The 26,772-nt window shown below is 46.2% G+C and overlaps 1 protein-coding gene across 1 annotated transcript in view; it reads right to left on the reverse strand.

Moving 5' to 3' along the window:
- GCLC (glutamate-cysteine ligase catalytic subunit) overlaps nucleotides 1–26,772 on the reverse strand; it is a 188,987-nt gene that overhangs the window by 137,054 nt on the left and 25,161 nt on the right. Inside the window, 2 exon segments of the mRNA XM_030198967.1 lie at nucleotides 2,811–2,993; nucleotides 23,854–23,966. Coding sequence (XP_030054827.1) covers nucleotides 2,811–2,993; nucleotides 23,854–23,966 — 296 coding nt within the window.

Here is a 26,772-nt window from a genome sequence, read left to right on the forward strand (position 1 = left end):
TCTGGTGTGGAGAGGTAGATCTGGGAGTCATCAGCGTAAAGATGATACTGAAAAACATGGGATGAGATCAGAGTACCATGGGAACAAGTATAGATGGCGAAAAGAAGAGGTCCCAGGACAGATCCCTGAGGTACACCAACTGACAGTGGGATAGAAGTAGAGGAGGATCCATCAGACTATACACTAAAAGGTACGCTGGGAGAGATAAGAAGAAAACCACGAAAGAACAGAGCCCTGAAATCCAAGTGAGGACAGCATATCAAGGAGTAGGCTGTGATCCTGAGCCCCTACCTCTTGCCCCATCCTTGGCCACCTTTAAATCTAGACTGAAAGCCCACCTCTTTAACATTGCTTTTGACTCGTAACCACTCGCCTCCACCTACCCTCCCCTCTCCTCCTTCCTGTACACAATTTATTAGATTACTTTATTTTTTGTCTATTAGATTGTAAGCTCTTTGAGCAGGGACTGTATTTCTTCTATGTTTGTGCAGCACTGCGTACGCCTTGTAGCGCTATAGAAATGCTAAATAGTAGTAGTAGTAGTACTGTGATCAACAGTGTCAAAAGCAGCAGATAGATCGAGAAGGATGAGGATAGAATAGAGACCTTTGGATTTGGTCAGGAAAAGATCATTGGAGGCTTTAGCAAGCACTGTTTAAGTTGAATGAAGGGGGCGAAAGCCAGATTGAAGTGGATCAAGAATAGCTTGAGATGAAAGAAAGTCAAGGCAACGGCGGTGAACAGCACGTTCAAGTATCTTGGATAGGAAAGGGAGAAGGGAGATGGGGCAATAGTTGGAAGGACAGGTAGGGTCCAATGAAGGTTTTTTTAAGGAGTGGTGTGACTACGGCATGTTTGAAGGCATCAGGAACAGTTGCAGTGGACAGTGAAAGATTGAGGATATGACAGATAAAAGGGATGACAGTAGGAGAGATAGTGTTAAGTACATGGGTGGGAATAGGATCAGAGGAACAGGTAATTGTTTCGAGGAGGAAATAAGATGTGTAGTTTCCTCTTCAGTGATTTCAGAAAAGGAAGAAAAGGAGGCAGGGGTTGCAGGGTTGAGAGAATGGACTAAGGGAAGGAGAGGTGGAGGTGACCTGGTTGAGAATTCAAGTTTAATCTTGTGAACCTTATCATGAAAGTACTCAGCCAGAGTCTGGGTGGAAAGTGAAGGGGGGGTTGGAGGTGAAGGCATTTTGAGGAGAGAATTCAGTGTGGCAAAGAGACGTCGAGGGTTTGAGCCAAGAGAATTTGTCAACTGGATGTAATAGTCCTGTTTGGCAAGTAAAAGAGCAGACTGGAAGGAGGTCAGCAAGAATTTGAAATGTATGAAGTCAGCATGGGCATGGGATTTCAGCCAAAGGTGTTCGGCAGAGCGGGCACAGGAACGTAGGTAACGGTTTCTAGAGGTCAGCCAAGGCTGGGGTTTGGTACGTTTTACAGAATGGGGAATGGGAGGAGCAAGAGCATCCACAGCAGAGGAGAGAATAGTATTATAGGAAGAGACAGCCTCACTGACAGACTTGGATAACATAGTGGTAGAGAAGAGATTTGAAACACTGGAGGACAGAGCAGAAGGGTCAATAGCCTGAAGATTCCTAAATGTATTGGCTAAGATTGGACGGGACTGGGGAGGAGTGTGTTTAAGTGTGAAAGTTATCAGATGATGGCCAGAGAGGGGAAGAGTTGAAGCACAGAAACTGGAGAGTGAGCAGTTTAAGAAGAGGATAAGATCAAGACAATGGCCAGTCTGGTGAGTGGGGGCAGTGGAGCACAGCTGAAGATTGAAAGAGGATGTTAAAGCAAGAAACTGCGAAGCATAAGCGTCAGAGGGATCATTAGCATGAATGAGGGAAGGAGATGATGGTTCTAGGCATCGAAGGCAGTGAGAAAGGAAGAAAGGGACTTCAGGGGGTCAAATGACTGCTACTCGGAGAGGCAGAGGAGCAAATAGACAGATGGAGTGGACTTCGAAGGAAGAAAAACAGTGAGACTGAGGTGGAAGAAGAGGTTGAAATCTACAAGAGGGCGAAAGTAGTAGCCCGACACCACCTCCGCGGCCAATCGGGCGGGGAGTATGGGAGACTAGATAACCTCCATGGTATAGGGCCGCAACTCAAGCAGAGTCTTCAGGGTAAAGCCAAGTTTCAGTTAGGGCAAGTAGGTGGAGAGTACGAGAGATAAAGAGGTCATGGATGTAGGAAAGTTTGTTACAGACAGAGCGGGCACTCCACAGAGCGCAAGAGAAAGGCAACGAAGAAGGGGGAAGGAGAGGAACAGATCACGGTGTGACCTGCACAAATAGGATGAGAGCTGATGTGGAGGACCAGGATTGGGATTAATGTCCCCAGCGGAGAGCAGGAGAAGGAGCAAGAGAGTACGGAGAAGAGTAGGAGAGGTATGACGACAGCGACGAAGGCGAGATGTACTCAGATAGAAAGGAGATGGATGAATGGAAGGAAGGAAATGTTGAAGGTTGAGAGCTGAGAAAAAGGAAGAGGAAAAAAAAAAAAAAAAAAAGAGATGGTGAGATGATGAATACAGAGGGTGGACAATGTGTTCCTGCAGTGTACAGTGGTTTCAGATGGAGAAACAGATTAGGAAGGGACAGTACCAAGAAGAAAAAGTGTACTGGAGCCATAAGTAGTAACTGGGAGAAAAATAAATGTAAACAGAAAAATGCCCCACTGTTCCACGTCTTCAGAAATTGTATTTTAAATCTGACATGTGTAATGGAGTTACTGAGCATCATTTACTTCTCATTCTTATGAAAATTACTCACTGGAAAATATTAAGGTAGGTCTAACCTTGGAAATGATGTCACTGAACAAATAGCTTCATTTTGTTGCAACAAAGAAGAAGCCTCATGTCGTCTTTTCCTCATATTATCTTCTACAGTGTTAAAATCAGCCATGGTGCCTCCGTATGGCTGCCCTGGTGTTCCTTCAATCATGTAGCTGCCATATTCTGGTCGCCAAAGAGTTGGATGGCTTAAAAGACATTACGAATGGCTAGTATAGATTATTTCACAAATATTCAACAGATTTAAAAAGCTGATACGAGCATAAATGGAATTCATATGCATAGCTAGAAATACTGTTATCAAAGACAAAAGCAAGTCTTCTATATTAAGCAATATTTAAGAAGAAGGTTACATAATTTGCAACATCCAGAACAGATGTAGGGAAAATGCACTATTGCTTTAAAAAGCTCTAAACTGCAGTTTGGTGGTATTGTTTTACATTCAAGTCTTTAACCCATCTGAAAGGATAACTGGAATATATACATTTCTCTTAATAGCATATACATTCAGATAACACAACCAAGCTTGCTGTTGAAATCAGTTAAGGGCTTCATATAAAGAAACACTTTCCTTGTTTTCACCAGATATTTTGTATCCCTGTAGATGATATAGAACTTTGAATCACACATGGATAAAGCAGTTACCCACCTGTAGCAGGTATTCTAGGGACAGTAGGATGAATTATCCACAGTGATGGGTGGCATCATCTGATGGAGCCTGTCACATAAGTGTTCCCAGATTTTTCCTAAAAGCTTTTGGAAGCAACCTGTCACGCATCTTTCTGCATCTGTCATCCTGCAGGACCAGCTCAGGCTAATACAATAAGTAACAGAATTCAACTCCAAGGGAGGTGTGAATATTCATCCTACTGTCCTCGGAGGAATACCAACTACAGGTATGTAAGATCACTTTTCTTGAGAACAGGCAGGATGTAATACCCACACTGATGGGAGTGCGTAGCTATTAGGCTGTCTCTAAAGAACAGAGACCCTACAATGAGTAAGGTTCAGTGAAAAAAAACCCCAAACAAACAGCAGTATGTTTTCTCCAACCTTCTAGACCCAAAATAAATGGCTGTGATCAAATCAGCTGTTATGTTGAGAGTTCTGCTCTAGCCAGTAACATGATGCCCTATCCAGCATTTATGCCAAAGTAAAAAGTTAGAGCTTTGTGAAGCGCCAGCCTTGCTCCACCACGCATGTGCAAGTGCCTTCCCGCATGCCAGGGGAAAGCAGTCTCCTCAGTTTAATACTAAAGCAAAAAAAAACAAAATAAAATTAACCAAGGAGACCACTCCAAGGGGAAGTGGGTAGAATTGTAAGAATATGAAGCCTGTGTCTTCAGAGAATACCCACTACAGGTAAGTATCTTCGCTTTCTCAGAGGACAAGCAGGCTCCAATAAACTCACTCCGTAGCATCCAGGCTCACCCAAAACAACACTGGTTAATTGGTCCTCGCAATGGTGAGGATATAAACACAGATTAACCTGAAACTAAATACAACTGAGTGAGAGTGCAGCTGGGACAAACAGACTCCAATAACCTCACAAGTGGGGAATCCATAGCATCCAGGCTCACCCAAAACAACACTGGTTAATTGGGCCTCGCAATGGCGAGGATATAAACACAGATTAACCCGAAACTATATACAACTGAGTGAGAGTGCAGCTGGAACAGAATAGGAGGGTGGAGTTGGATTCTAGACCCCACACAGATTCTGCAACACTGACTGAACAAACCGACTGTCGCGTTGAGTATCCTGCTCAAGGCTGTAGTGTGATGTGAATGTGTGAAGACCACGTCGCAGCCTTGACCTGGGCTCATCCTCCACCTCCAAAGGAAATAGAACGACGTCGGCCATTTCCTTAACAAAAGATGGGAAACGAAGGCTCTCTGGTGAAGATCATCTCCTTTCAGGTGGCAGGGAGGGCTCAGAGGGGGTCCCACAAGACTCATCCGAGTCAAAGCATCTGTGATCTTCTTCCGATTCCCATGAGTGCTCCTCCTCGGTGTTGGACAGGATCTCCCTATGGGATGTCCGAGACCGAACCTGACTCTATGCCAAGGAGCCTTATCCTCAGGAGCGGCATTGAGAAGCCTGCTCCCATCTTGACTCCAGCAAAGCTTCCTCCACCGACATTGAGGGGGTGCCGGCCTGGGTGGCAGTCGACACCGGGTCCACACCACAGGCTGAGGGCCAAGTGGGGCCGCAGCAGGAGGTATGGCAAGTGCAAACACCCCCAATACCGATGCACATTGCTGAATAAGGCCATCCAGCAGATCAGGGAGCAAGGCCCGGATGCACTCCATCAAGGGCTGACACCAAGAAAAGCTGGGGTGCCGGCTGGGACGCAGACTACAGAATCGCTGGGGTTGATACGGGTGCAGGATCTCGGCTGCTTGGAGACAGTCGCATCAGCACCACCTGTATGGAGGGAGAGCGGTCCTCCCAGTGCCAAAGCTTCTCCGGTGCCGCATCCTTTGACGCTCCTGAGCTCCTGGCACCATGTATTGAGGGCGACCAATGATGATGCTTCTTACCCTTCGCCCAAAGCACATCACACAGGCTACTCGGTGCAGACGAGGTTGTTGTCGAATCCTCACATCAACTCAGGGTCGAGTCTGATGATGACAGTACGGGGGAGGGCCTGCACAGCAGGAGGCCTCGAGACAGAGATCCACTTGACACCTCACTGCTCCCAGTGTCTAAAGGTCTCGAAGCAGCCATGCTTACTGAGGCTCCCGATGCCAGTGTGATGCTCCGACGTCGATAGCAAAGTCAAGGAACTGGACCTGGCTCCAAAAATCTTCTCTTGTTGACATTCTCGGGACACCTGGGTTCTCTTCTTCATGCGAGGACAGAGAACACAGTTAGCAGGGTTAGGGTCAGGCCCAAGACACTGCAGACACCAAAAATGGGTGTCCGTCCCCAAGATGGGCCAATTGCACCGGGGTAAAGCGCTTGAAGCCACATGGATATGGACAGGAAAACCTTGTCAGCCAAATCAAACGACTAGATGGTGCCTGAAAAAGGGACAAAGGCACAAATAAAGAAGGGAAGAACCCGACTGGAGTTGGGGCCTAAAAATGGCCCGTAACATCAAAAAAGAAAGAAAACTTGAACTTAGTCAAAACTCGCTAATAAAATAAAGGACGGGGTTTAAAGGGTAAAAATTTTTTTAAAGTTCCACAATAAAAATTAAAAGAAAATAGCCGAAAGGCACTCAAAAGTTCTTTGAACCAGGCGTGTGCGAGGAGAGGATTGAAAAAACGCAGCTGCTCCTCACGCAGAAAAGAACTGAGGGGACCACGTTCACACGGCGGGCAAGAAGGCACTCGTGCATGTGTGGTGGAGTGCGGCTAGCGCTTCACAAAGCTTTAACTTTTTACTTTGGCATAATTGCCAGACCGGGCGACGAGTATTGGCGTCTACCCACTTGTGAGAATATTGAAGCCTGCTTCTCCTTGGAGAAAGTTTTATTTCAAAGCAAACCTCCTGACTTTAAATGACGAACAAATTCGCTTGTTATTAACTCAAGAGTGAAAAGCACTGATGGCATTCAAGTGTATCTGAGTTGGTCTTGAGGCCAGAATCAGAAAGAGGGAGAAGGTACTCCACAGGGGTAGGAAGATACGGTTGAGTGTTCTGGCTGTACACCAGAGGGAAAATCTTCTCCACAAAATGGTAATACTTCTGTGTAGGTGGTTTCCTAGAGTTTAATAGTAATTAAGAGACTCCTTCTGGAAGGTTTAAGGAATGCGAGCCCATGTCGTCAAAAACCAAGCCATCAGGGCCAGAGAGCAGGGTCTGGATGGAGGAAGGACCCCATGTTCTGTGTTATTAGGGCTGGAAAAGGATCTAACCTCAATTGTTCATTGGAGGACAATTTCAGGAGGAGAAGAGGGAACCAAATTTGACGTGGCCAGTAGAGAACAATTAAATCATAATTTCTTGGTCACAACATAGTTCGAGAAGTTTTCTCTATGAGAGGAAGTGGGAGAAGGCATATGGAAGGTTCATTCCCCAGTGGAGCAAAAAGGCATCTGGGGCTACATAGTTAGAAGCATAAACTTTGGAACAAAAGTAGGGAAGCTTGTTCTGAGAAGTGAAGAGGTCTATTGCTGGGGTTCCCCAATACTGGAACATTTGATGAGCTACAGGCATGCTGAGGGACCGTTCATGAGGCTGAAGGACTCTGCTAAAATTTGTCTTCCACAGCATTCTGTTTGCCCAATAGGTAAACCTCTTATAGAGATGTTTTGAGAAGCTGCCCAAGTCCATATTTGGATTCTTTGTTGACGGAGGTGGTAAGAACCTGTTTCTCCCTGTTTGTTCAGGTTACATCACAACCTGGTTATCTGTGCAAACAAATATTATTTGATTGAGTTTGTGGTCATGTAAAGTTTTGAGGGTATTCCCCCGACCACTTACAATTCCAGAAGATTGGTATGTTTCTCCCGTGGGGACCAAGAACCCTGTGTGTGTGTGGAGACCATCGAGGTGAGCACCCCAACACAGACACATCGGTGGTGAGGACTTTGTGATGTCGAAGGAGCCGAGACTGAAGAATCCAGGTGAGATTTTGGGACACCATCCACCACTGTAGAGGGTGGAGTAGCTCAAAATACAGACCTAGAGCAATTCTGTGGCTTGGGACCTCTGAGAGGAGTGTCCACTGAAGAATTTGGAAGTGGAATTCAGCCAATGGTGTTACATGGACTGAAGCCATGTGACTGAGTAGGTGGAGCATCTGATGAGCAGATACCTGGGTGGATTTGGACACTTTTTTTTTTCTTACATTTGTACCCCGCGCTTTCCCACTCATAGCAGGTTCAATGCGGCTTACATATTATATACAGGTACTTATGTGTACCTGGGGCAATGGAGGGTTAAGTGATTTGCCCAGAGTCACAAGGACTGATGAGATGCATTATGTTGTTTGCTCTCGGTTGAGGGAGGAAGGCTCAACCCTGAGTAGTGTCCAGGACAGCCCCAATGAACTGTAAGGTCCGAACAGGTTGAAGATATGATCTGGAGTAATTAAATCACAAAACTGAGTTCTAGGAGCCTTATGGTGGACAGAATTGAAGTTTGTGCTGCCTCTTGGGAGGCTACCTTGATTAACCAGTCAAAGTGGGGGAATTTGTGTATGCATCACTTGCGGAGCATTGCAGCTACCAATACCAGGCTTTTGGGAACACTTGAGAAGCCGAAGTCAAGCTGAATGGTAAGGCTTTGTACTTATAATGCAGTCCCACTGCAGATGTACAGAAATTTGTGGGCAGGGAGAATAGGTATGTGAATGTATGCCTCCTTCAGATCTAGAGAGCAAAGCCAGTCCGAGTTGGATCGTGAGGAGATGCGAGCCCAGGGAAACCATGCTAAATTTTTCTTTGGGTAAGAATTGTTTAAATCTCGCAGGTTGAGAATTGTTTGTACTCTCCTTGTCTTTTTGGTATGAAAAAGTACTTGGAGTAAAACCCTCAACTCCTCTCTGGCAGAGGAACTGGTTCTATGGCATTCTGCCGAAGGAGGGCAGAGAGCTCCTCCCGACGGGAAAATTAGGTTCTTACCTTGGTAATTTTCTTTCCTTTAGTCACAGCAGATGAATCCATTACGAATGGGTTGTGTCCACCTACCAGCAGGGGGAGATACAGAACACTGAAAACCATAGTGCCTCTAGGACAGCCAGCTCCATCTGCCTCTCAGTATTTTGAAGCTTCCAAAGCAGTGTTAAACCGCAAAGTAGCATAACATGAACTTTCCTCACAGCGAACGAACACCCCAGAACAGGAGCAATAACACAAAGGAGGGACGAACTCAACCTCCTGTAGTAGAACAGAAATCCTGAAGACTGGTTTCCAACATCTCCCAATGAGAGAACATGTCTGCAGGAAAAACTGAACACAAAGTCAATCAGGGAGGGATCATGGATTCATCTGCTGTGACCAAAGGAAAGAAAATTACCAAGGTAAGAACCTAATTTTCCCTTCCTTGTCATCAGCAGCAGATGAATCCATTACGAATGGGATGTATCAAAGCAATCCCTAGATAGGGCGGGAACAAGCCACACCACGCACCAGCACTTGTGCTCCAAAAAGCGCGTCCCTGCTGGCAGCCACATCCAGCCTGTAATGACAGGCAACAGAGAGCTTAGAAGCCCAAGTATCTGCACTACATATCTCTTGAAGAGAGAATGCTCCCGTCTCAGCCCAAGAGGAGGAAATTGCTCTTGTGGAATGTGCCTTAAAGGCGTCAGGCGGAGGCCAGCCAGATAGCAGATATGCAGAAAAAATGGCTTCCTTAAGCCAACGGGCTATAGTGGCTTTAGACGCTGGAGACCCTCTGCAAGGACCTGACAACAATACAAAAAGGTGAGCAGAGGTCCTGAAAGCATTTGACATCTGCATATACTGCAACAGAGCCCTACGCACATCCAGAAGGTGCAACTGCCCAAAAGATTCCGGAAACTCCTCCCTAGAAAAGGAGGGCAGAAAAATAGGCTGGTTTAGGTGAAACGCTGAAACCACCTTAGGCAGGAAGGAAGGCACACTACGTACCGTAACTCCGGACTCTTGAGAATTGCAGAAATGGGTCTCACAGGACAGTACCTGGAGCTCAGACACCCATCTCACCAATGTAATGGCCTCCAAAAAGACGTTTTTAAAGTCACATCCTTCTCCGAAGCTCGCCTCAGTGGCTCGAAGGGCGAACACTGAAGAGCTTTTAATACTAGCCCCAGGTTCCAAGCCGGACAAGGGGCCCGCACGGGAGGCCGGAGCCGAAGCACCCCTCTAAGAAACCGTGCAATGTCCTGATGCGCAGCCAGGGAGAGGCCCGAGACCGTCCCCCGAAAACATGCCAACGCTGCCACTTGAACACGCAGGGAATTATAGGCCAAGTCTTTTTGTACACCATCCTGCAAAAAGTCAAGTATCGGCGAGACAGAAGCCCGCATGGGTGTGACCGCTTTAGAAGCACACCAAGCCTCAAACTGGCGCCAGATCCGAGCATAGGCCACGGAAGTGGAATGCTTGCGGGCCTGCAAGAGAGTGGAAATGACCTTGTTAGAATAGCCCTTGTCTCAATTGTGCCCTCTCAATAGCCATGCCATAAGGACAAAGTGGCATGGATCCTCCATGGTCACCGGGCCCTGCGTCAACAGGTTCGGTACCAGAGGCAAGGGAAGGGGAGCCTCCACCAGCATCGGTCCGCATACCATGGCCGCCTGGGCCAATCCAGGGCAATGAGGATCACCACTCCCTGATGCAGCCAAATTCACAGGAGTCGCCCTATTAAGGGCCAAGGAGGGAACACATACAGGAGGCCCAAAGGCCAGGGTTGAGCCAAGGCATCCAACCCCGCCGAGCGAGGATCTCTCCGTCTGCTGAAAAAGGGCAGGACTTTGGCATTTGTGCTTGAGGCCATAAGATCCACTACGGGTATTCCCCATTTGGCACAGATCTGAAGGAACACCATCTGCCAGTTCCCACTCCACAGGGCCAATTTGATACCTGCTTAGAAAATCAGCTTGCACGCTGCTCTGACCTGCTATGTGAGCTGCTGACAGAAGCTGCAGATGTAGCTCGGCCCAGTGGCATATCTGAGCGGCCTCTGCGGCCAGTGCTTGGCACTGAGCGCCGCCTTGACGATTTATGCAGGCCACTGCTGCCGTGTTGTCCGACAGAACTCTGACAGCCAGTCCCTCCAGAGTCTTGTGAAAGGCCAGAAGAGCCTGGAATATCGCTCAGTTCCAAGCAATTGATGGACCACCCCGCTTCCTCGGGTGTCCAGACCCTGGGCATAGTTTCCCTGGCAATGTGCTCCCCAGCCCTTCAGGCTGGCATCCGTTACCATCAGGCACCAATCGGGAAGCGCTAGCGGCATTCCTCACCGCAGTATGCTGTCTGAGAGCCACCACTCCATACTGATTCGGGCCGCAGGGAGCCACGTGAGTCTGCGTTGATAATCCTGGGACATAGGAGACCATCGTTGAAGCAGGGCAATCTGCAGAGGTCTCATGTGCGCTCTCGCCCATGGCACCACTTCCAAGGTGGCCGTCATCGACCCCAACAGCTGGACAAAGTCCCAAGTTCGCGGGCGAGGCATCCGCAGGAGCAGACGGACCCGATTCTGAAGCTTGCACCGTCTTTGGTCGGGTAGAAAGACAAACCCCGAGGCCGTGTCGAACCGGACCCCCAAATATTCTAGAGATTGAGAGGGGGTCAGGTGACTTTTGGGTATATTGACGGCCCAGCCCAGAGATTGCAGTACTGAGACCACTCTGGCTGTTACGTGACGACTCTCTTCTGCAGAGTCCCCTCTGATGAGCCAGTCGTCGAGGAACTGGTGAACCCGGATACCCTCTCGCCTGAGAAAAGCAGCTACTACCACCATTACCTTGGAAAAGGTTCGGGGAGATGTGGCAAGGCCAAAAGGTAAGGCCCGAAACTGGAAATGTTTTCCCAACACTGCAAACTGGAGGAACCGTTGGTGCGGGGGCCATATAGGAATGTGCAAGTAAGCTTCTTTCAGGTCCAGAGACGTGAGGAACTCTTCTGGCTGAACCGCCGCAATGACGGAGTGCAGGGTTTCCATGTAAAAATGCCGCACTCTTAGTGACGCGTTGACTTTCTTTAAGTCGAGAATGGGCTGATAAGACTCGCCTTTTCGCGGCACCACAAAATAAATGGAGTAACGACCGCAACCATGTTCGGCGGGAGGCACAGGGATCACCGCTCCAAGGTGCAACAAGACTTGTAAGGTCTCCTCTACCGCCGCCGCCGCAGTGCCGCATCGGGACTCCACAAACACGTCTCTCTCCGGGGCACTGAATTCCAATCGGTAACCTTCTCTGATCAGGTCCAGGACCCACTGATCTGAGGTAATCTTGGTCCACTCCTCGAGAAAGAGGGAAAGGCTTCCTCCTACAGCTGTAAAGGAGTGGACCGGCGTCCCATCATTGTGGAGGACGGCCCTGAACTCCTGGCCTTGAGCCTGCCGCTGCGGAGCGTTTGTCTGAGCAAAAGGAGTTCCTCTGCTGAAAATGGGCACGTTGAGTAAACCCAGCAGAGCGCCCCAGGCGATACCTTCGAGCTTCACGGAAGCGAAGTCTGGAGGAGGAGGGAACCACCTGACCCTTGGAAGAAGGCCGCGGCCTATCCTCAGGTAACCTCTGGGGTTTAGCATCCCCCAGGTCTTTAACAATCTTCTCCAACTCCTCTCCAAATAACAGAAGGCCCCGAAAGGGCAACTTCACCAGCCTTTGCTTAGAGGCCATGTCAGCCGCCCAATGCCGTAGCCATAGAAGGCGGAGGGCGGACACCGCCACAGACATCTGTTTAGCCGAAGCTCTGACCAGATCATAGAGGGCGTCAGCTAAAAATGACAAGGCCGACTCCATTCGTGGTGTAACCTCAGCGAGGGACTCCGCACCATCCACGGGCTGTTCCACTGCCTGTTGTAACCAAGAGAGGCAGGCTGGAGCAGCATAAGAACTGCAAACAGATGCCCTTAAGGCTAGGCCTGAAATCTCAAAGGATCGTTTTAGCACTGATTCCAGCCGCCAGTCCTGAATGTCCTTCAGGGCGACCCCTCCCTCTACTGGGAGGGTGGTCTTTTTTGTCACCGCCGTGACTAAGGCATCCACTTTAGGCATCCCAAACCGGGCCAAGTGCTCCTCACTCAAAGGGTAAAGATGCCCCATTGCCCTGGCCACTTTCAAGGGCCCCTCACGGTCAAACCCAATAAGCAGAAATAAGCTCTTGGATGGAGTCACGCAAAGGAAAAGCTCGAGCAGGCTTCTTCGTACTCGCCATCCTCGGATTACCAGAGGAGGCTTCACCTTTAACAGGATCATCAATAAAGGGGCCTGTAAGGCATCAGAGATAAGTGCTGGCAGCTCATCGCGGTGGAAAATCCGAACCGCAGTGGGATCATCCACATCCAGTGGCAAACCGGCACCTTCCTCTGGCTCCTCAGACCACGAAGACCTGCCAGATCCCTCAGAGTACCCACAGCCCGACCACGGGGGGGGGGGGGGGGGGGGGGGGGGGGTGCCACTCTACAACGGGGAATGTACCCATCTATGCTTAGCGTGCATCCAACGCTCAGGGGAATTCACGTCTGACATCAGCCCCGGGCCATCATCAGTCGGAGGGGGACCAGGTAGCAATGCAGTGTCAGACACCTGCGACAGAGCTCTTTTCAGCATGAAGTCTTTATGTAAAATAAGCACAAACTCGGGGGAGAAAAACTCAACCTGACCTCCCGTCTCCGAATTAGGAGTCACGGGGAACGGAGCTCCTCTGGTAGCCTCGGCCCAAGGCGCCCCTCTGCTCTCAGACTCCTCCACAACCGCAGGGGTGACCCATGCGGCGCTTCCAAGATGGCGCCCGCTGCCAGCTCCATCGAGCGAGAAGAATCATTGCTCGCCATGCTCGTACTGGCTCTACCGTCTAAACAGCACGTTTTACAGAGCCCCGCTGCTGATCTGCGCTTGCCACAACGGGAACATAGCTTAACTCCCTCAACAGCCATCGCCGAAAAACGGCGGAATAAAATTCAAAATGGCAGCTTCACGCCAAAATCACCCCAATTGGAACGCCGTCCGCAGGCCCTCCTCGGAGGAGCTGAACACCGCTCTTACCTCAAAGGACTGAGTCCACGAGCTCTGGTCATGCTGCACAGTCAGGAAAAGCCTCAGAAATAGCAGCGCTGTCAAAGCGCAATTTTTTTTTTTACGCTGTGAGGAAAGTTGGAGGCAAACAGCTACAGAGGTACTCCGGAGGCCGAAGAGGGTGGGAAAGGCAGGGAAAGGACGAACCTATATGCCTGCATCCACTCAGGGGGAAGGGTAAAGCAGGGAAAGGGCGAACCTATGTGCCTTTAAAGTGGGCTCCACTTAGCCACAACACCCCTGCTACAACTGGCAAAAGCACAGGAGCCACCCCAGGCAGAATCTTCAAGGAGCTGAACAAGCTGCGTCCAACCCTGCTGGGAGATAGAGAAATACTAAGAGGCAGATGGAGCTAGCCGTCCTAGAGACACTATGGTTTTCAGTGTTCTCTATCTCCCCCTGCTGGTAGGTGGACACAGCCCATTTGTAATGGATTCATCTGCTGATAAGGAAGTACTATGATTTGGAGGGAGTTGAAACAAGACTCTTGGTGGATGGTTGGGAGGTCTTTTATCACCCCCCAATGCAGAGCGCAACCGTGATGTACAATACATAGCACCCAACGGTGGGAGGTTATGAATGGCCACCTCTGTTCAAAAAGGACCAGTCTGCCTCCTACTGGTAGGTCGCTTGGCACAGACAACTGGACAGTGGCAATGCTCTCTAGGAAGGAGTCAAAAACTGGGTGGAGGTTTAGTCTAGAGTGTGATTTTTGTCCCCGCTGCTGCCATGGATGTGAACCTTGGGGCACAGTTCTTTGAAGTGGAGGAGCGAGAGTGTAACAACATTTAGATGTACAGTTATTGGAGCATCAAAGTCGTACTACTACTAAGTCCTCCAGCAAATCTTCTAGAAGAGGTAGAAGTTTCTTTGAATAAAAGTTTTCTCCCTTCGTTCAGCTTTCCCAGTGCAAAGCCTATCTAGCAGATATAATGATACAAACTCCTTACCTACCTCACTTAGCAGTCAGATGGGAACCTTTAATGGTCACTGCTCTCTCTACCATTAAAGCAGCAATGAAAAAAAAACAGTTAAGGCCTCAACAGTCCCACACAACCCTATTCTCTCTTGTTTTTAAAGCAGATTTCAACCCTGTCTTATGCTCCATTTACAACTCATGATCTCTCATAGCCTGGAATATAGCATAGTTCCTACAGTGGAAGATCACGCATATTCACCCGAAGACAAGACACTAAAAATACGGCTTCTCTTACAACCAGCTATAGGCCTATTGCGCAGAGCATCTGGAAAAAACTAATACCTTAGACCCTAACAAATCAGGATTTTAAAAACCCATAGTACAAAAACAGTATTGTAAGGATTATTAACCACTATATCCTGATCTAAGATCCAATATAAGAGACTCCCAATTTGATATCCTTCGATTTCTCTGCGGTTTGACCTCGTGGACCACAGATTTCTCCTGGAAAGGCTGACTGATACTGTATCTCTTGAGTCCTGACTATGACTAGTTTTGATCGTACATAAGAATAGCCATACTGGGACAGACCGAAGGTCCATCAAGCCCAGCATCCTGTTTCTAACAGTAGTGAATCCAGGTTACAAGTACCTGGCAAGATCCCAAAACAGTACAATACATTTTATGCTACTTATCCTAGAAATAAGCAGTGGACTTTTCCCAAGTCCATCTTAATAATGGACTATGGACTTTTTAGGAAGCTATCCAAACCTTTTTTAAAACTTGCCAACTGCTTCAACTACATTCTCTGGCAACAAATTCCAAAATTTATTAAATGTTGAGTGAAGACGATTTGTTTTAAATTTACTACTTTGTAGCTTCATTGCGTGCCCTCTAGTCCTAGTATTTTTGGAAAGAATAAACAAGTGATTCATGTCTACTTTTTATAGACCTCTATATCCCCTCTCAGCCATCTTCTCCAAGCTGACAACATGAAAGTGATTTGCATATAATGGAGGCAGTGTAAACAAGAAGTACTGCAAGACTGGACTTGGGAAACACTGTCATAAGGTCTTCTTGAAATTCTTCAAAATCCTCTTGCGATTTAACAACTTTGAATAATTTTGTGTCATCGAATTTAATTACCTCACTAGTTACTCCCATCTGTACATCATTTATAAATATGTTAAAAGGCAATAGTCCCAGCACAGACCCCTGGGGAGCCCCACTATCTACCCTTCTCGATTGAGAATACTGACCATTTAACCCTATTCTCTGTTTTCTATCTTTTAACCAGTTTTTAATCCACAATAGAACACTACCTCCCATCCCATGACTCTCAAATTTCCTGTGGAGTCTTTCATGAAGTACTTTGTCAAATGCCTTTTGAAGATTCAGATCACAATATTGACTGGCTCAACTTTATCCACATGTTTGTTCACCCCTGCAAAGAAATGTGGTAGATTGTTGAGGCAAGATTTTCCTGTCCTAAATCTAGCCAGTATCCTGCTTCCAACAGTGGTCAATCCAGGTCACAAGTACCTGGCAGAAACCCAAACAGTGGCAACATTCCATGCTACCAATCCCAGGGCAAGCAGTGGCTTTTCCCATGTCTATCTCAATAGCAGACTATGGACGTTTTCTACAGAAACTTGTTCAAAACTTTTTTTTTAACCCAAATATACTAACTACTGTTACCACATCCTCCGGCAAAGAGTTCCAGAGCTGAACAATTGTTTGAATGACCAAATATTTCCTTCTATTTGCTTTAAAAGTATTTTTGGTTAATTTCATTGAGTGACCCTTGGACTTCGCACTTTTTGAAAGAGTGAACAAAACTGATTCATTTTTACCCATTCAGGATTTTGAAGACCTTAATCCTATTCCCCTTCAGCTCTCTCTTTTCCAAGCTGAAGAGCCCTAACCTCTTTAGCTCTTCCTCGTATGAGAGAAGTTCCAGCCCCTATATCATTAGGACTAATGGAGTTACTTGACTGCCTCATTCCTACTCTCCCCTGGTGTCCATTCTGGTTCCCACTCTCTTCAATATATTTCTCTCACCTCTATTAACTCTCATCCAATCCCTTGGCCTGATACCTCTAGTTTACATCAAAACCATCAAACAGATCTTGGCCAATAAAAACTGAAGTGACAAGGACATCCGTAACTAGATCACAGCCTCAATAGTATTGCCGCTTGGCTTCACTCCCATATACTTCGACTTAACCATGAGAAAACCAATGGTCTCATTTTCTGTTGCTATAGACGTCAAACCGCTAGAGTACCATTTACTCTCTTAGGAACACCTATTTCTTTTGTTCAATCAGTTAAGTCTTAGGTGTTCTTGATGACACATTAAACTTTACACCTCAGATCTGAAGAACACAGGTAGATGCTGCTTCTATAAACTTAAAAACAGATCTAGTCAATCTGTCCTCTGTGTTCTTGTTCACTCATTTGCCATTACTCGTATGGACTACTGTAATTCCTTACTTTATGAAATTAATCAACAGGACATTCACCGTCTCTTGTTCACCCAAAATGCGCCCGTAAAAAACTTGGGTTTGCAAAAAAATTTGACCAAGTAACTGTTTCATCTATTCAGTATCTCAGCCATATATGTCCTTATCCATTCTCTTGTGCTCTCAGGTCTTGGACTACTATAATGAACTGCTGCAAAGTATCCACAAGAAAGATGTCCAGTGCCTGCTGTTAGTTCAAAACTCTGCCATATGCCTTCTAACCAGGGGCAAAACGATCTGACAATACAACACCGCTCCTACATGAAACACTGGTTACCAGTTGCATTTCAAATCCAGTTTTGAGTTCTCCTCCTTGTACATAAAACTCTCCATTCCGGCCAACCTACATACTTACTTCAATACTTAACCCCTTATTGTCTTACCAAACCCCTTCGCTCCTCACAGAACCACTTACTGCAAGTTCCTTCTTTATGTGCCATTCGTCTTTCCTCTATACGCTACTGGACATTCAGTATAATGGGCTCTGTAATGCCCTTCATACAGAATCCACCGTCTACTTTCAAGGCTTAGCTCAAAGCTCATCCATTTACTGTAGCTTTTGCACTCTATCACACATCAATCAGCTGCTGGGTCTGATGGGGTCAGATAATGGTGTCTGTGCTACTCTCCTAGTACTCGCACCTACTCTCTTAGCTTTCTGCCTTTCTCCTATCTATACTGTAGTTCCTCTCTACTTTATTATTGATTTTGCTTGTAAACTGCCTAGATGAAACTCCATTGGGTGGTATATCAAGCATAAAATTGGAAACTCTCCTTAAGTCTGAACTTTGGTTACCAGGCTTGCAGGATTACTTAGAAACTTCTCAAATTGATGCACAAGCTTCACATCTTCTGCACCCCCTATACCTCCCTCTTCCGTCTTGCTTTTGTATTCACCAACAAGACTCCTTTGTTCCGAAACCAAGAACCTCATCGTTCCCTCCCTCCACTGTCAGACCTTTATCATTCCCGAATATTCAGTGTTATTGGTCCCACCCTATGGAATACCCCATCTTCCACATTGCACGCTGAAACCTCTTTTACGAAGTTTAAACAAGACTTCAACCTTGCTATTCACTGATACATATAGCACGTGACTCGCTGCTACCTTGGCTGATGCTTCTTGACTTCACTCCATCCGTCTATTCCACCCACTGCCACTCAGAGTTGCAGTCATTTACCGCCCCCCTAATAAGTCCCTCCCTTCCTTCCTTCCCGACTTCGATGCCTGGCTCTCCGCTTTTCTTGAGCCCTCATCCCCATCCCTCATTCTTGGTGACTTCAACATACACATTGATAACCCATCCGACTCATATGTTTCTCAGTTCCTCACTCTTACCTCCTCCTTCAACCTCCAACTGAGCTTCTCCACCCCTACTCACAAATCTGGCCACTGTCTTGATCTCATCCTCTCTTCTACTTGCTCACCCTCCAATTTCCGCGAATCAGCTCTTCCTCTCTCTGACCATCACCTAATCACATTCACACTTCAGCACCCTCCCCCTCATTCTCGCCCAACACTAAATACTACTTCCAGAAATCTCCAGGCTGTTGACCCCCTCACCTTATCCTCTAGTATCTCTGATCTCCTCCCTTCCATCATATCCTCCGAATCTGTTGACAAAGCTGTCTCCACTTACAATGCCACTCTCTCCTCTGCTCCAGACACCTTTGCACCATCCATCTCCAGTTCCACAAGGCGTACCAATCCCCAGCCCTGGCTGACCCCTTGCACCCGATACCTTCGCTCCTGCGCCCGATCGGCTGAACGCCTCTGGAGGAAATCTCGCACCCATACTGATTTCATTCACTTCAAATTCATGCTATCCTCCTTCCAATCCTTCCTATTCCTCGCCAAATAGGACTATAACACCCAATTGACAAATGCCCTCATCTCTAATCCTCGTCGTCTCTTCGCCACCCTCAACTTCCTCCTCAAAGTGCCCTCTGCTCCCACCCCCCCTCACTCTCTCCTCAATCTCTGGCCGACTACTTCCGTGACAAGGTCCAGAAGATCAACCTCGAATTCACCACCAAACCTTCTCCTCCTCTTCATCCTATAACTCACTCTCTCAACCAACCAACCCAGGCCTCCTTCTCCTCTTTTCCTGATATCACCGAAGAGGAAACCGCCCATCTCCTCTCCTCCTCGAAATCCACCACCTGTTCCTCAGACCCCATCCCCACCAACCTACTTAGCACCATCGCTCCTACTATCACCCCCACCATCTGTCATATCCTCAACCTCTCTTCTCTCCACTGCAACTGTCCCGGACACCTTCAAGCATGCTGTGGTCACACTACTCCTCAAAAAACCATCTCTTGACCCTACCTGTCCCTCCCAACTACCGCCCCATTTCCCTCCTACCCTTCCTCTCCAAGATATTTGAACGCGCCGTTCACAGCCGCTGCATTGATTTTCTCTCCTCTCATGCCATCCTCGATCCGCTTCAATCCGGCATTCGCCCCCTACACTCGACAGAAACGGCACTATCTAAAGTCTGCAATGACCTGTTCCTTGCCAAATCCAAAGGTCACTACTCCATCCTCATCCTCCTCGACCTATCCGCCACTTTTGACACTGTCAATCACAACCTACTTCTTGACACACTGTCCTCCTTTGGGTTCCAGGGCTCTGTCCTCTCCTGGTTCTCCTCTTATCTCTCCCATCGTACCTTCAGAGTACACTCTCATGGTTTGTCCTCCTCCCCTATCCCGCTCTCTGTTGGAGTTCCTCAGGGATCTGTCCTTGGGCTCCTCCTTTTTTCAATCTACACCTCTTCCTTAGGCTCCCTGATCTCATCTCATGGTTTCCACTATCATCTTTATGCTGACGACACCCAGCTGTATCTCTCCACACCAGACATCACTGCAGAAACCCAGGCCAAAGTATCGGCCTGCTTATCCGACATTGCTGCCTGGATGTCCAACCGCCACCTGAAATTGAACATGGCCAAGACTGAACTTATTTGTTTTCCCACCCAAACCCACTTCTCCTCTCCCTTCACTCTCTATCTCAGTTGATAACACCCTCAGCATCCCCGTGTCATCTGCCCGCAACCTCGGTGTCATCTTCGACTCCTCCCTCTCCTTCTCTGTGCATTTCCAGCAGATAGCCAAGACCTGTCGCGTCTTCCTCTACAACATTAGCAAAATTCGCCCCTTCCTGAGCACACCACCCAAACTCTCATCCACTCTCTCATTACCTCTCGCCTTGACTACTGCAACCTACTCCTCACCGGCCTCCCACTTAGCCACCTATCCCCCCTTCAGTCCATCCAGAACTCTGCCGCATGTCTTATCTTCCACCTTGACCGATATACTCATATCACCCCTCTCCTCAAGTTACTTCACTGGCTTCCGATCAGATACCGCATACAGTTCAAGCTTCTCCTACTAACCTACAAATGCACTCGATCTACAGCCCCCTCCTTACCTCTCTACCCTCATCTCCCCTTACGTCCCTACCCGTAACCTCCGCTCTCAAGACAAATCCCTCCTTTCAGTACTCTTCTCCACCACTGCCAACTCTAGGCTCCGCCCTTTCTGCCTCGCCTCACCCCATGCTTGGAACAAACTCCCTGAGCCCATACGCCAGGCCCCCTCCCTACCCATCTTCAAATCATTGCTCAAAGCCCGTCTCTTCAATGTCGCTTTCGGCACCTAATCACAACACCTCTACTCAGGAAATCTAGACTACCCCAACTTGACATTTCGTCCTTTAGATTGTAAGCTCTTCTGAGCAGGGACCATCCTTAGTTATTAATTTGTACATCGCTGCGTAACCCTAGTAGCGCTCTAGAAATGTTAAGTAGTAGTAGGGAGCCAGTATCCTGGCTCTGAGCCCCTCTTCTCTCCCCTTCTTTCCTCTCTCCTATAAGAATTGTAGTTCCTTTCCATTTTCTAAACTAGATGTTATAACCCGCTCTGAATACTGCCATAAGAACGGTATATCAAGCCTTATTAAACTTGACATTTATGGCTAGGATACAGTTTTTAATAGTACTTGTATGCTTTTTAATTATATCTGCCACTTCCTCTACTTTGTCACCAATTAAGTTGTCTCCACAACAGACTTCTGCTACAAGATCCTGGACAGCAGATTCAAGGTCAGAGACTCAGCCAGGAAAGACACTGCACTGTTACAACAGAGGTAGAAACGTGAAAAGAAACAAAGGCATGTTTTTGCCAGATATTTACAACAATCTAGAAGTTTCCTGTGAAGCTTGAGGAACTCGGCCGTTTCAGGAGGAAGGAAGGAAGTCTGCAAAGGAGAGAGTACTCTGTTACGAGACTAAGGGCTCTGTTTACTAAGCTGTGATATTGTTTTTAGCACATGCTAAAGGTAGAGACTCCCATAGGAATATACAGGTGTCTAGCATTAGCGCGTGATAAAGGCGCTAGCATACCTTAGTAAACAGGGCCCTAAGTAAATTGCGGAATAAAGTTGATAATCTAATATGCGGATGAATGCAGGAATACCTTACAAAATTGGAAGACTGGGCATCCAAATGGCAGATGAAATTTAATGTGGACAAATGCACAGTGATGCACATTGGGAAGAATAATCCAAATCAGTTACCCGATGCTAGGGTCCACCTTAGAAGTCGGCACCCCCCCCCCCCTAAAAAAAGATCCAAGTGTCATTGTAGACAATATGCTGAAATCTCCTGCCAAAAAAGCAAGCAGGATGCTAGGAATTATTAGGAAAGGGATGCAAAATAAGACCAACGATATTATAATGCCTTTGTATTGCTCCATGGTGCAACCTCACCTTAAGTATTGCCTTCAGTTCTGGTCGCTGTACCTCAAAAGAGATATAGCAGAATTAGAAAAGGTTCAAAGAGCAACCAAAATGATAAAGGGGATGTAATGCCTCCCATTTGAGAAAAGTCTACAGAGGTTAGGGATCTGGAAAAGAGATGGCCGAGGGGGAATAGGATTGAGGTCTATAAAATCTTGAGTGGTGTAGCATAGGACACAATGAAATTACATGGAAATATTTTTTCACTCAAAGAATAGTTAAACTCTGGAACTTGTTGCCAGTGGATGTGGTAATATTGGGTTAGCATATCTGGGTTTAAAAAAGGTTTGGAAAAGTTCCTGGAGAAAAAGTCCACAGTCTGTTACAGAGATGGACATGGGTGACCACTGATTGTCCCGGAATTGGTAGCATTAAATGTCATTGCTAATTGGGTTTCTGCCAGGTACTTGTGACCTTGATTGGTCACTGCTGGAAGCAGGATACTGGGCTAGATGGACCACTGATCTGACCCAGTAGCTATTCTTATATTCTTAAGTGTCCTCGCTTGCATGTGCACCAGAGGCCACAATGTATGTCCCAGTGCTCTGGACCCAAGCACCAAACACACCAGTTAGTCTCCCCTATTGATTTTTTTTTTAATTCATTCTAAGATTGCAGCTGCAAACAGAAAAACAAATAGTGTTTGGAGCCAAGAAATAGAAGAATCCACACTCTCCCCAGGCGATCCTCTTTTTGTTTTAATATAGAATGGTGCTCTATTCCCCCTAGGGAACCGCATGAAGGAACTTCTCTCAGGGTAGGGGGGAGAAGGCTGAGGCACACTGCCCAAGGCAGGAGGGAGTGGGGGGGGGGGGGGGGTGAGGGACCCAAAGCCCAGAGTGTACACCCCGCAACAAAAGCGCAGGGGCAAAAGCCCAAGACCAAGGCAGCTGCTCCTCTCCCAAAGAGTTTTTTTTTTTTGTTCTTAAAGTTAAGGGAACATGAGAACCTAAGACCAAAAAGGGGCCAAAACTTGCGTGCCCACCAACATGGAGCAGGGTTGCACAGCACCTAATTCTGCTGGGAGACTGAGAAATACTGAGGTCAGGGTTGCACAGTTCCTTATGCAGAAGCGCTGTTCAATAATCCTCAGTCTCCCTCTGCTGGTAGGAGTGCATAGTACCCGCTCATCGGGAATGATCTGGAGAAGATAAGAAACACTTCTTAAAGCCACTCGGTACCTTTGTCAACACGGAGGGAAATACAGCCGATGCAAGGTCAAAGGCTCGACCGGGAAGTTCAAGTAGTTCTGTACCTGAATTTGGGTCAATACCGCCTGGCCAAAAAAAAAAGGTTCAGAGGCCCTCCCCATAAAGGCTAAAAGAAATCCCACACAAAACAAAAACAAAAAAAAACAAAACTTAAAAAAAAAACCCCCACAATAAATTAAACAAAATTTAGAAAAAAGTATGAGGAAAAAATAACCCCCCAAAAAGGGAAGGCACCAAAAAGGCAAAGTTTGATGCATTGAGGAGAGATTAGAAACACACCCTCTGCTCCACAGAAAAACGCTAGACTGCTGGTCCTGCGCTCGAGCATCTGGGGGGGAGGGGGGGGGAATGTACCCATGCAAGCATGGTGAAGGCACTGCCTCAAAGTGTTAAAGTGACAGTGCACTATGGCAGTATCCGCACCAGGCTCCATGGATGACTGCCTATCCTGGGAGAACACCAACGTGGTAAATTTTGCTGCTAGTGTTTTGGTCTTATTTTTTTTTACATGCGTTTCATATTTGTTCATCTTGTATATTTATTTTTGTTACATTTGTACCCCGCGCTTTCCCACTCATGGCAGACTCAATGCGGCAGGCAATGGAGGGTTAAGTGACTTGCCCAGAGTCACAAGGAGCTGCCTGTGCCGGGAATCGAACTCAGTTCCTCAGCTCCCCAGGACCAAAGTTCACCACCCTAACCACTAGGCCACTCCTCCACTATCTATTCTATGCCCCATCTAGCATTTTAGATGGAGATTAGAACTTATTAAAAATAGAAACCTGAAGAAATCTTTGCATAAGCTACTGATACAATTAAAGTCAAATCATGTTTACAGTGATGTCCAGTCAAAGTATGACAACAAGTTACCATAAAACTTCATATGCTGTAAGATTTAGCTGCCAAACTTACTTTGGATTTGTCTTTTCTCCTTTGTGCTGAAGGATTTCCAGAATCTCTTCTCCTTTCAATGCCAAGCGTACTTTTTGATTTGAATGATCAAAACATAACAGCATGTACTCCACCTAAAAACACATCAGTAAGAGTGAAAGTATTAAAATTTTATTTTGAGTTGTTATACCACCCTTCAAACAATATTAGAGCAATTTAAAATATAAAAAGCAAACCCTGATCAAATAATGCCAGTCATAACCACCACCAAAACTTCTACAGTCTGGGTCCCGCCAATGGGAAAAGACAGATGAAGATAAAGTCTGTGTACTATATATCACTTTACTGTACATTTCAATTATATCTCAAGGTGGAGAGGAAGACGACTTGCTAATTTCAATATTAAAAGTTAAGTACTGAGTCTTTCCATGCCAAGTGGTCTAAACCTTCCCACCATCATGTCTCCAATTTTGTTCAAATTTAATCTGTTGCGCGAGTCAGGTGTTAAACGAAGTTTCCCCAAATTTGAGGTCTCTAACTGCAATAGTTGCAGATCTAGACCCCCTTTTCTGAAAGGTTGTCAGTCAATGAGCGCGCTACATTTACCAAAATGCCATTTTTGGGGTCTAATAAAATCCAAACATTTATAAGAATGGCTAAAAAATTCAAATCCTGTACAGTTTTTGATGCTAATTCCGATGAAATACATTTTAACATTATGGATGCAAAATTCAGTCAAACAAGTTGACTCAAAAGTGTGCATCAAAATTGGTCACGACTCATCGGAACATATTTGGACCAATATTCAGACCGTAACAACTTCCATGCAAACAAAGACACGGACTTGAAATTTTGAACAAGCATTATGCTTGTGCTGGACTTAATACTGCCAGATTTGCAACTAACCAGCATCTATAACTGCCCTGCAGGATCTCTTCAAAGTTGGCACTGTCAGCGCAAATGGTAAAATGTACCAAAGTTCAAAGCCAATTATTAAAAAAAGAGTCTGCCTGAATCAGCTTGTGAATAGTTTCATCTGAAAGAGAAAATTGTGCTCTACAACACTATGTTTTTGTTTTGCAATGCCACCATTAAGTAGCCATTTACTCAGGCAAAAGTATGTTATATTTAGTACGCTTGATGCGCTAATTTTTCTTCATTTCTAGGAAAATTGAGTCTTAATAGTCGCTTAAAAGTATTGATATAATTATTCATTCGTATTTTATTCGTTGATTGTCCAATCATTTACTGTGCGCTGTTATGTGGATTGGAAACGTTTGTGAAACGTCAGTTGAACAGAAAGATGCTTTCATAAGCTTTATGCATCCTCATGGTTCCACTACTTCATTTTATTGGCCGGTAGGACGCGATACTTGCTGGATTCCAGAATAACTTATCATTGCTATTATTCCAGCTCCATCAGTGACATCATCTGGTCGGCAATATAGTTTCCCTGAAACTGTTCTCTTTCAAAGTAACGGAAGAAGGCAGGCTTGGGAACCTGCAGTGAAGCAACTGAAGAAGGCAGGCTTGGGAACCTGCAGCAAAGAAACACACCATCAGGCTTGGGATCCTACAGTAAAGAAACCCACCCGTGGCTGTTACTGCATGGCTATCGGGCATGGCCCCTATGGCGATGGGGATGCTGGTTTTAATGCGATAACCAGTAATGGCTCAGCCATCATGGCCCAACGCAATATATCGCACACACAAAATATAACATACTTTGACCTGAGTAAATGGCTACTTAATGGTGGCACTGCAAAACAAAAACATAGTGTTGTAGAGCACAATTTTCTTTTTCAGATGATACTGTTCACAAGCTGATTTAGGCAGACTCTTTTTTAATAATTGGCTTTGAACTTTGGTACATTTTACCATTTGCGCTGACAGTGCCAACTTTGAAGAGATCCTACAGGGCGGTTATAGATGCCAGTTAGTTGCAAATCTGGCAGTATTATGTCCAGCACAAGCATAATGCTTGTTCAAAATTTCAAGTCTGTATCTTTGTTTGCATGGAGGTTGTTGCGGTCTAAATATTGGTCCAAATATGTTCCGATGAGTCGCGACCAATTTTGATGCACATTGAGTCAACTTGTTTGACTGGATTTTGCATCCATAATGTTAAAATGTATTTCATCGGAATTAGCATCAAAATCTGTACAGGATTTGAATTTTTTAGCCATTCTTATGTGTTTGGATTTTATTAGACCCCAAAAATGGCATTTTGGTAAATGTTGTGTGCTCATGGACTGACAACCTTTCAGAAAAGGGGGTCTAGATCTGCAACTATTGTAGTTAGAGACCTCAAATTTTGGGAAACTTCGTTTAACACCTGACTCGCGCAACAGATAAAATTTGAACAAAATTGGATAACATGATGGTGTGAACTTTTTTTAAATTTTAGACCACTTGGCATGGAATGATCCTACTATTAGCAATACTTCTGCTTTTAACATTTATTGTTTCAAGATTACATCATATTGCCTATATGTGGCTGGCATGATAGATTCTCAGTGTTAACCACGAAGGACACTAACCTGCACAAAGTAACCAGTGTGGTTCTGGCTACTTTGTTGGGCAGACTAGATGGACCTTGCAGACCTGTCATTATTTACTAGGTTACAAAAGGAAGGGAAATGGATAACCATCTTACTGACAGATAAATAGCATGACACAAAGGTAAAACAGTCCAAAGAAAAGTAAAATAGAATAGTGACCTGATGCTTATCCAAAGCTTTCATATGACAACAAAAAAGTTCTTAAACTTTAAATTTAGTATGACAAATTCTGGCAGCGCTGAAGCTCACTGGATGGGCAGAGTCATCTGTATAAAACAAATGCACAGTAAAAAATAGTCAAATAGTTACTTATGCTACGGCATACTGTATGATAGGAGTGTGACAGTGGTAAAAACTCCCAGCGCCTCCAACTGAACAA

The sequence above is a fragment of the Microcaecilia unicolor genome, chromosome 3, assembly GCF_901765095.1.
Source record: "Microcaecilia unicolor chromosome 3, aMicUni1.1, whole genome shotgun sequence".
Lineage (NCBI taxonomy): Eukaryota > Metazoa > Chordata > Amphibia > Gymnophiona > Siphonopidae > Microcaecilia > Microcaecilia unicolor.